The sequence below is a fragment of the Euprymna scolopes genome, chromosome 21, assembly GCF_053919585.1.
Source record: "Euprymna scolopes isolate OS-2025 chromosome 21, ASM5391958v1, whole genome shotgun sequence".
Taxonomy (NCBI): domain Eukaryota; kingdom Metazoa; phylum Mollusca; class Cephalopoda; order Sepiida; family Sepiolidae; genus Euprymna; species Euprymna scolopes.
In genome coordinates, this window is record NC_136502.1 from 111,502,311 (window position 1) to 111,514,084 (window position 11,774).

The window sequence follows — 11,774 nt, forward strand, 5'->3', positions numbered from 1 at the left end:
AGGGGAACTTGCCTATCTCCCACTTCCGACCTTGTGTCACATAATGCTCTGGTGGGGGAGCATTTAAATATCTACCCTCACATATAAAAAAAAAAATATTGCAACATGTTAGTTAATAATAGGAAAAATTGTCTAAGACTGGTTCAGTGTATATTGATTTTAAATATTGAACAAAATCTTTTATACTTTAAACATTAATAATAACAATAAAAACTAATACTGGTTCAAGAAGGGCATCTGGAAAGTATCAAACTGTTCACTAATAAATTGGTCTTCAGCTTTTATGAAATCCAAAGCCTTTCTTCTCTAGTTCATAAGTGATAAGAGTTTTGATGGGTCACGTTTCTCAGTTTCATGCATACTGTCCCTAGTTATGTGCCTCCCCGCGAAGGCAGAGTTAGACACAAAGTCGGTTTTTATTGTGGAGAAAAATGGTTCAGACTGGTTCAGTGTATATTGATTTTAAATATTAAAGATAAATTAGCGGCACCTGCGGAAATTCCATAGCGGACTCATTCATATGTAATATATTGATGTTGGCATTCTGTGGACGTTCAGCGCAAATAGACGTCCTGATATTATTGTAGCTCTTTTGTTAAAACTGCAAAAGTATTTATCTAGCCTGGTCGTAATATATGCTTAAATATATTATAATTTATGCAGATCTCTTATATATTATTATAGTCAATTTTCTATCGACTCTTATATTTTACAAAGTTGTGATTTTAAAAATAAAATATATATATATCCATATGACTTGGGTACATCAGCTTGAAACCAAAGTTTTTGGAGAAGTGTGTGTGTGTGTGTGTGTGTGTATAAACTCGAGTTCCTTCAATTATAACCGAAACCAAAACTTATGAAGAATTGTTAGTAAAATTATTTATTACAAGAAATGGAACGTCATAACAATTAAACGACAGTCACTCTTAAGAAAAGATGTAAGCGTGACACACAAAATAACACACGCTATCGTATTAATATATAAATTTTCATAATTTAATCATTAATAATAATAATAGCTAATACTGGCTCAAGAAGAAGCGCATCTGAGAAGCATCAAACTGTCTTCACTAATGAATTGATCTCCACAGCATGTCAACTTAATTCCAATGACTCTGATTTTAGTGCTGCTTTTTATAACCAGAATGCACTGATGTGTTCCGATGCCGATTTCTCGAATGGGATATCTTTTTAATGGATTCCCGTGAACAATGTTCTCGTTGGTTGACCTGTCCGAGATAATCGGAATATTTCCTTGCTGCTTGCTGCTGCAACTGAAGCTGCTGTTGTTGTTGTTTCAGAGAGTCCAAAGTGAAATTCAGTCCTTCCGTTTGGGAGGATGATGATGATGACCGCTGTCCAGTGATGCCACTGCTATTGTCTTCTGTGGCGGTGGTGACTTTCAGATCAATCCATTGGCTGCAGTCTGGGATGTGACCAATGTTTGATTGGTATAATGCTCTGGTAATTGTCCCCCTACCTCCAGAGCTGAAGAATGCTTGCCGTCTCGGCTTTGAGCGTACATCCTGGACTTGGTCAGTCAACGCCGACAGCGGTTTATAACGCCGACAAGTGTACAGACCTGAGGAAGAGAAATAAACAAACATTAGAAGAATTCATTTATCGCTTGTAAATATCGACTTTGGCGGTGTTGTTTAAACAGCATCCGTGTTTGGTCAAGATGAGGATGAAAAGGTATGGGTGTGTGGGGGAGGGGGGTTCTTTTTGGTTTCGGTCAAGAGATTGAAGAATGGGACGAGAGTTTAGATTGGAGTGTCAGGAAGGACACGGACTGGAATGGTGAAAGGGGAATTTTCGAACGTGCAAATAAAATGGGGAGGTTCTATTTGCTGAAACACAGGCGAAGCCGCCAAAGAGCAAAAGCCGTAACAAAGAAGTTTTTGACCAGTAAAGCCCAAGGTTTTTACGTCATTACCAGCTCGCTCAAATATGAACATATAAAGGCCATGATAGTGAATAGTTCTTAGAATGTATTGAAGCCAATGATATTATCCCATAGACTGATATGTCATCAAATATTACACTGATGATGATAAAACATGAATAATAAAGATATCATATTATAGACACATTACAAATGTATTCATGATTGAAGTGTATAAGAATACATATAAAAAAATAAAAGCTATCTATAAAAGTGAAAATGTGTGTCTGTGTGTGTACATTTCCCTACCAAACTACTCTGTCAATTTTCAGTCTACAGTCTCGAGATTTGACATAAGGGCTACTGAGATTTGGGAAAATCTTTTTAATCGGTTTTCGGCCAAAAATTTGGCTGTCAAGAGGTCAAAGTTCAACGATTTGACCTTTGAAAACTCTACCAAACTCCTCCGCCAATTTTGGGTCTAAACACTTGAAATTTTAGATGTAGGTTTCTTTGGACACGAGTCAAACTTTTTAATCTTATTTCAGCCCATAAAAATAAATGTTAACGGGTCAAAATTGGGTTTATAGTTTAAAAATAAATTTGACCTCTTAGCCAATCTTTGGTCTAAACGTTTTAAATTTTACATAAAGGGTATTCAGACATGCAGAAAGTTTTTAATCGTTTTTTGGCCGAAAGTTTGGCTGCCAAGAGGTCAAAGTTGAAAGAGTTGACCTTTGCAGACTCTACCAGTTGGTTACCTGAGCATGAGTCAAACTTTATATATATATATGCACATAAAGTTATGAACAGTTCATAGGGCCCAAGCAAAGCTGGGCTGAACTGCTTGTATAACAATAAAAGAAAGAAAAAACATTCAATAAGTGTAGTATGCATAACAGGAAACATCGTTGGTATAGTCACATTGAAAGAATGGATGAGTGTTTGGCTTAATAGTATATATCTAATTTATAAAACCCACTATGTCTGTCTGTCTGTCTGTCCCCATATTTTCAAACTCTATCTCTTCTGAAACTAAAAGTCGCAGAGCAGCACTAGGGGCCTCAAATGATTGGATTTTTTTATGGACCATTCTTTTATGGGTCTTTAGCCAGTCAAAAATTGGTCAAAATTGAAAAAAATCGTTATAAATTTTATGCATTCATCTTAGTTTATTTTTAATTTTTAATCTATTCATGCGTGTCACGTTGGTACAGTGGTAACGTCACCAGCTTTGAATTCTACAATTTTAGTTTCGATTCTAGTTGATGGCACCGAAATGCTTTTTTTTACTTTTGAAATCACAACTCTATATATACGAAATCTGCACAAATTAAAATATCATATTTAAGCGTATTTTACGAGAGGGCAAAGCCGCCCCTCCCCCCAGTACAATATATAGATTATCCATGGATAAATGTTTTGTTGTGGCGAAATTCAAAACCAAGACCCTAAATGCTCGAAAGTATTGCAGGCAAAATAAACAAACAAATGATACCTCCCAAAAATGTGAATACATTTATTACTAGCGGAGATTGGCTCAATGTTATAGCTTCAGGCTTTAAAGTCAGTGGTCCTGGTTTTGAATCCCTTTCTGGCTGTGTACAATATGGTTGTCTTCAAGATCAATGTAAACAAGTTCTTGTTGATCTGCTCCCATAAATAATCAAATTATACTTTATTCCCACAATTAACTATTACTACACTGTTGCCTTATTAAACTATTATCCTCGAGTGGTCTAAAGACCTTGATAAGTGGTTACTCATTTGTAAAAAAAAAAAAATGAACATTTATCTGTTTATCAAATATATATATATATGGAGAAGTGAAAAAGGAACTAACAAAAATAATAAACACTCGTCTATCTACAACCACTATACACAATTTACCCCACTCTATCAGTGCTTAAATCTAAATGCAAATTCTATGAACAAAGTTTATTTTCTAGAACTGCTCGCCTGTGGAACTGTGTTCCACTGGTCTACTTTCCAGCTGACTACAATATGGTCATTTTTAAGTCCAATGTAAACAAGTTCTCGTTGAGCCGTTCCCTTAAATAACTAAATTATACCAAATTCCCACTAATGATACTATGCTGTTGTCTTGATGAATACCATACACTTATTAACCTTTATCCACGAGTGACCTTTAGACCTTGATAAGCGGCGACTCCTAGTAAAAAAGAAAAAAATAATTATAGCATTTCTCCAAGTTTTTAACTAAACAAACATGCCTTCCCTCATTTCACAGACAAGTATTAAATCAACACCTCTGCCAGACAATACACATACAAGTCTCCAGCCAATGGTTCTTAGACACTAATGAAAACAATGTAAGCTATTAGCCGGACAACGCCGAGTAGAAAGCATTTATCTATCTATCTAGCAGACTAAACAGCAGAGATTAAATTGTGGGAAACTAATAAGTTGAGCAAGCATGCTCCCAAAAAAAGGTCGAAGGGTCATGTTGTGACATGTATCAAACTTAGTTGACTGGTCAGTTTGCACCGGAAGTATGAAGCAGAGACCAGATGTGACATGTCAGGTGTCCCAGTTTGAGGAAGCCGAGTTAAGTTTAGTTGAATTGGTTCGAGAAGTCGAGTAAGCAAGATGGGTTTAACAGGTCTCCCCATAATGGGGCGACAGTCTCCAAATGGATGCAGAGAAACACCACGTGTCAGAGATCGTCGATTTCACTACATGCTGTGGAAGACGAGATGCCTGGGAGTGAAATAAACCAATATATAAAAAAAAGCATACATCGTCTTGTGTGTCTTGCATGCGTACTTGTTATAGCAGAACCAAGACGTTGGCGAATCCCCCAGGTAGCGGCCAAGACAGAGGCAGCATGTGCATACATAATCCACGTTTGACACACACACATGCACGCACCTAAAACACTAGAGGAGTTACGGGTCTTTAAGATAGACATGTAGAACACGAGGACAATAGTCCGTTAAACACCCAGCTAGATAAGACGAGAACAAAATACACAACAAATGAGCTGATATATTCCCACTTTAACCTCAAAAACTGTAACTAAACTTGTTCTTTCTTTTAACATTACTTTGAGCATTCGTTTTACAGCCCCTAGTTTACTGAAAACCCATCAGATAACGTTTCTTGGCATTCTGTCAAAAGCGTTTTCTTCACATCTACAAAGAATACATACAGGTTCCTCTTCTTACGGTCCTGGATATGACCTTAAACTATAGCCAATGGTGAGGCCCCAGCTTGCGGGCTTTGGGGAGTGTGGCGCCACCCTTTAATTCCTATTGCTCCCAGGTCCACTCTGACCCGGAGTGGTAGTACCTGTTAGGGTCCCAACTGTGGGTTAATTAGAAACCGACTTGAAAAAAACCCAAAAAACTATATTCTATTAAAAACATATTCTTCAAAATCACTGGATTTAGCAATAAATAACCTGAAAAAGGTTGATATGCCGTAAAACAAAAGCAACCAACAATCCTCTTCTTACCAAGGTACTATTTTTACATTTGTCTCAGGATGAATATAGAAATGGTGGTAATCTGCTCAAACATAAAACCAAACCGCCTTTAATTTGTGCTGATCTGATTTCTTATTTGTTGCTGCTCAATTATTTTCTCAAGCACTTTCAGGACTTGATCCGTCAATTTAAAGTTTCAGGATGTGATCCGTCAATTTTAAGTTTTGGGACTTGATGCGTCAATTTAAAGTTTTGGGACTTGATGCATCAATTTAAAGTTTCGGGACTTGATGCGTCAATTTAAAGTTTCGGGACTTGATGCGTCAATTTAAAGTTTCGGGACTTGATGCGTCAATTTCAAGTTTCGGGACTTGATGCGTCAATTTCAAGTTTCGGGACTTGATGCGTCAATTTCAAGTTTCGGGACTTGATGCGTCAATTTCAAGTTTCGGGACTTGATGCGTCAATTTCAAGTTTCGGGACTTGATTCGTCAATTTCAAGTTTCGGGACTTGATTCGTCAATTTCAAGTTTCGGGACTTGATGCGTCAATTTCAAGTCTCGGGACTTGATGCGTCAATTTAAAGTCTCTGGACTAGATGCGTCAATTTAAAGTCTCGGGACATGATGCGTCAATTTCAAGTCTCGGGACTTGATGCGTCAATTTCAAGTCTCGGGACTTGATGCGTCAATTTCAAGTCTCAGGACTTGATCCAGCAATTTCAAGTCTCAGGACTTGATCCAGCAATTTCAAGTTTCAGGACTTGATCCAGCAATTTTAAGTTTCAGGACTTGATCCAGCAATTTTAAGTTTCAGGACTTGATCCAGCAATTTTAAGTTTCTGTCATAACCTCTATATCAACCTTTTATTATATTTTACAGTATAATCTATATTATCATACTATTATATTATACTAGTGTTCATTTGTCATCAATAATTAAAGACTGTTTTGCTGCATCAAACCTCTTCAGTGTAGCTAGACATGCCAAGATCTAAGCAGTTAGTGTTCCTAACCTTTCAGCTATCATTCAAAACCTGCTGAGAATAAGCAAATTCTAAATGTAAACATTGTTAATTGCCTGAGAGCTGCATTTGTTTACACAAAAAATAATACATTATACTAATGACAGTTGGCGATTTTACTGACTAGCGAGCTCAATCCATGATGGTTTCTCTGTATCATAGATCTTCAGTGTGGCTAGACAAGCAAGCCAAGATTACACCTGAACTTATTAATTTATTTATTGCGGACTATTATCCTCATCTTTTTGGTTGTTGTTTCACAACGTTTCGGCCAACTATTCCTCTGGCCTTCGTCAGGTGGTAACTGTGACGCAATCAGAACCTCGAATGTCCTAACTGCATTCTAATTTTCAGCAATTACTGCCTTCTATAGTTGTTGCCGTCTCACCACGTTTTGGCCAAGTAAGCCTCTAGCCAGCTTTGGGTAGGATTGAAACCGCTATCTTCAGACAATGCTCACCTGGAACCGTAGAGATTCGACGTCGCTATCCACTTCGCCACAGGCTCCGAAGGGCGATCAAGGTTGGATTTTTTTTGTCTTATAAATCCATATTTATTTATTATCTGATCTTCTATGGTCGGGTTCGTACTAAACGGTATATATATTATTTTTAATTGGAATTCATTGAGATGAGTATTATTTATTAAGAGAATGCAGTTAGGAGATTCAGAGTTTCTATCCCGTCGTGGTTACCACCTGATGAAGGCCAGAGGAATAGTTGGCCGAAACGTTGTGAGACAACAACTAAAAAGATAAGGATAGTAGTCTGGAATAAATAAATTAATGAATAAAACTCATCTCAATGAATTCCAATCAAATAATATTATACGACCCTGAACTGTCTGGACATCTAGTATTCCTCTCTCCACTTGTAAGAATTCACAATTTTATTAAGTTTGTAGTCTTTCAGGATGAACTCATTTTTTATGATCTCATTTGTCAAAACTGTACTCATCTTAATGCCTGTATCAAATGCACCCTTCACCATTTCTGCAGCGATGCTTCAGAGTCCTCCAGCTTTATCTTTCATCTTACTTGCAGTTTCCGATACGATTTCGGCCCTGTCGGTGGGGCATTAGAATACGCCGACTGCCCCCCTGCAGAGGGTAAAAGTCCCTCAATGGGGGTCCTGGATATGACCTTAAACTATATCCAGTGGTGAGGCCCCAGCTTGTGGGCTTTGGGGAGTGTGGAGCCACCCTTTAATTACCATTGCTCCCAGGTCCACTCTGACCCGGAGTGGTAGTACCTGTTAGGGTCCCAACTATGGGTTAAATAAAAACCGACGTGAAAACAACAAATATATTCTATTAAAAAAAATTTTTCTACAAAATCTTTGGATTCGGCATTAAATAACCCCCAAAGGGTTGATATGCCGTAAAACAAAAACAACCAACCAACCAACCTATACGATTTCTTTCTCAATTTTTATAGCTGGACCAAATACTGCTTCAGCAATAGTTCCATGAAAAAATATTTAACAATTCCTCATCGCGGCATTTCCATTTCCTCTTGTCGTGTTTATTTGTTGTAAACATTACATTTACATTTCGAATAGAACGTTGTATGTTAACATGGGTAAGAGTTACTGAATACTGTCCTGAAGAGAAAATATATTTATTGCTTATACTAGCAGTACCTGCTAACCGGCGTTGCCCGTTGGAAGCGTGCTCCCTGTTTGGAAAAATTAAAGTGCGGTTGTTGCTGGTGATGGTGGTGCTTCTGCTGCTGCCCAACCCCCAACCTCCTCATGTTACTAACGGGTTTCAGAATAGACACCCCAACTCCTCATGGTAAGAACGGCTATTGGAACACAGTAGGGAGCCCGGGTAGAGAGAGGTGAAAAAAAATCACATTTAGCTTTTGAAGCCGTGTAAATATTGATTGGTTTCTTACCGGCCTCTGCGACTAAAAACAGTTCGTCTCTAAGTTTTATTATGAAACATAAATTTATATAAGAACGAAAACATGGAATCCTACCCTAGGGAAATGAAACGAAACTTCTTTTGTGTATTTATTAATTATTATTTTTTATTATTATTAATTACTGCAGTACTTGGTTTCAAATAGTTCACTTACCACCATAACAAATAAAAAAATAAAATAAAAATAAACCTAAAAAAACAATTAAAAGAAACCCCCCCCCAAAACAAATGAAGATTTATCGTTTCAATACACACGCTAATAGGAAACGGAAAAAAACTAATAAAACTGTTTGAATTCGATAAAAAGAAGTTACTGAGGAAAATGGAGAGAAAAAAAAACACGAAAAGTTATACAGATTTATCGTAAGGCGTTAATGTTAAACTTCAAACAAAAAAATAAAGTAATTAATAATTCCATTACATTGGTGCGAACCTGCAACCCTTTGGTTGTGAGGCGGATCTGATATCGACTGCTCTACCACGACTGCATCGAGGTATCGTGTTTTTTAAAATTTTAAACCAAATAACTGGACGCGGTAATGTAATGAGGTCAATCCATAACGATGATCTCTCTCTCTCTCAGTGGTCGATCGTAAACGAAACAGATATAACTCTCGCTCTGATCAAAGTTTTAATAAGAAATAGAAATTTATGTAAGAAAGAAAACGTGGAATCCTATCATACAGAAATGGAAAACTAATATCTATAAAAAAAAAATCAAACCGAAAGTATAAAAATGTAAATAGACCCAGAAAACACAGAAAAGGAAAGCCAAAAAATAAAATAAAATAAATAAAAATAATTAAAAAACCAAAAACAAATGAAAGGCTTTGTTTACGTTTCGATATTCTAAAGGAAAAACAAATGTATAAGGAAAAATAAAACAAATCAAACCGGTAAGGGATTTATGTACATTTCGATAATAGGAAAGAAAAACAGTTGTATAGGGGGAGGAAACAAAGTAAAGTGTCGGATTACGATGGTTGGCTAAAATGTAATTATATGTATGTATCAGTAATGGACAGTAAGTTGGCGAAGTGTTCGTTAAGTAAAGGAAATAGTTTCATTCCAATAATCCATGAATAGGGGAATGGCTCGTATCAGCCAATCAGAATGTGAGGAACAAGTATAGGGAGACGTTAGTATTTTTAGTATAGAAGAACGGAAGGTAAAGACTACGTCAATAGAGGGGTTACGTAGGAAGGAGTCTAAATTTAAGTAACCTGTGAGTAAATATATGCGGTGTAGGAGGGGAACAGTGGGAGTACTTGGCAAATAGGGGGAAAAAGGGAAAGTACTTTCTCTGTAGGTGTTTACAATGATAATAATGTCGCTCCTAGAATTAAATCTAATGTTTTAATATTACAAATTAATGTCTCTAAAATGTCGTTCTATAGTTAAATAAAGTAATGGCTAATTGTGTAAACATAATACATTTGCATGTTGTTGTAAACCTATGGTATTTTGGCCCAGAGAGGAAAACTGCAAATCTTTTATTATATATAGGGATAATATGAGAAAATGGGCGCAATGCCTGGGCGTCACTTCAAAATTTCTGCAACAATTTCTTTCTTGCCTCTTCTAGTTGGATCAGGTACTGCTTCAGCAATTTCTAAATTTTCATGGTCCTCTCAATCACTTTAAGGACATGATCTATTGATTTTAAGCCTCTGTAATTATGTGTGTTTAGTATCCCCTTCTACGCGTGTAAGAATTCACAATTTTACTAAGTTTACAATCTTTTAGAATGACCTCTTTTTGGTCCCTCCCGACAAAAGGAGGGTGGACCTGTAAATTCACCCTAATCTGTTCATCCGTCCGCACTTTTCTCAATAACTACAACATTAAACATGATATGAGTAAAAAAGTAACTATTAGGATTTTCCGGAGAAAACTTTGGTTACCCCTCCCCCAGGGATGCCTTTCGAGTATAAATGGCTAAAATTGACACTTTTGTGCATATTAAAAAAAAAATTGATGCCTTGGATTTTTATAAAATTTTCTGAAAAGTTGTAGCTAACTGATTTCTATATAATTTTGTTTGTCTATACTTTGCGGTAACTCTTGGTGTGTGTCCCAGGTGCTCTTTTAGCACTAATAAAAACACTCCATTTTTGGGACTTTTTTCACCATATTTGTTCAAAATCTTCTGTATATGTCTATTTAGCAGTTTTGCATGGTGCTGAACTCAAATCTAAATATGTTAAGGCCTTGGGGACTTTGGGGGGGCTAAATAGGGGAGGGGCAAATGATGGACTTAGTCATTTCTCCTTTTGCATGGTGCAGAACTTAAATTTACATATGTTAAGGCCTAAAACTGCACCTAATTTTCACTAGGATTTGACGTCCCCTGGGGACTTTTGGGGCTAAATATGGTGGGGGGGGGGCAACTGAACTTACTTGGTAATTTTTTTATGCCTCGTTCACATATGGGAGACCATACACGATTCACTTGTTTATGATTTCATTCCTCAAGTCTGTGATAATCTTAATATCTATATTACATACAGCCTTGAACATTTCTGTGACAATTGTGACTAAACCTCCAGCTTTATCTTTCTTCATCTTCCTGCTGTCTCTTCACTCTTCTAAAAGTTCACAATTGTACTGAGTTCATAGTTTTCCGTAATAACTTCTTTTATGATTTGGTTTGTCAAGTCTCTCCCACAGAAGAGACGTTGCCAGTCTGTCTTTATTTTATCGTTACTTCCAGGGCAAGTGCTCGTCTGAGTTCCAATCTCTAGTCCCCCCCTCGCCAATCTTTCACGATAAACACCCGTCTAGCTGAAACCACTGTCAAAAATTTTCCCCACTCTTTATCTGTGCCAAAACCAAAACGTAGATTCCATTAACAAAGCTTCTTTCTTAGAAGTGCACGCCTGTGGAACTCTCTTCCGTTTGCCTGCTTTCCCACCTGACTACAACTTGGATGTCTTCAAGTTCAACATAAACAAATTCCTGATGAACCGCCCCCTTAAGTAAGACACTTTATCAAATCTCTAATACTAATGATTACTACGATACTATCCCATTGATTACTGTACATACAATAACCCTTATCTCAGAGTGGCTTCCAGGCCTTGATAAGTGGTGACTACCATGTAAAAAAAAATTTTTTTACCATCTCAATACCTGTTTAATTCGCAGCCTTCAATATTTCTGCAACATTGCCTGAGGGTCTAAAAGACCCGTCCCTCTTCCTCCAATACCCAGCTTCTATTACACTTTCTTTTAAAATTCTTTTATCTCGACAAGATTAAACTTTCTGAAACGTTATCGCTTTCACGAAAACTCTGTGTTCAACAATATGTCATAACAGTATTCACACTTGGTTTGCAATTCGGCTACACGCCTTTCTCACGTTATCCAAATTTGTCTTTGCCGCCTGCTTAGCTATCCTGTCTATTTCAAATAAATGCACTTCTTTCGTTTTGTACAGGTAAAAACGTGATGGATGAAACCATATTAAGTGTAAAGGGGAAGATTGT

General features: G+C 36.9%; 1 protein-coding gene across 1 annotated transcript in view; it reads right to left on the minus strand.

Annotated features, from left to right (window-relative positions):
• Window positions 1-857: 857 nt before the first annotated feature.
• The window catches only part of LOC145242973 (protocadherin beta-13-like), a 271,516-nt gene continuing 260,599 nt past the window's right edge, over window positions 858-11,774 (minus strand). Inside the window, exon 4 of the mRNA XM_080106080.1 lies at window positions 858-1,585. Within this exon, the coding sequence (XP_079962206.1) occupies window positions 1,125-1,585 (461 nt within the window). The 3' untranslated portion in view covers window positions 858-1,124. The remainder of the gene's footprint in view (window positions 1,586-11,774) is intronic.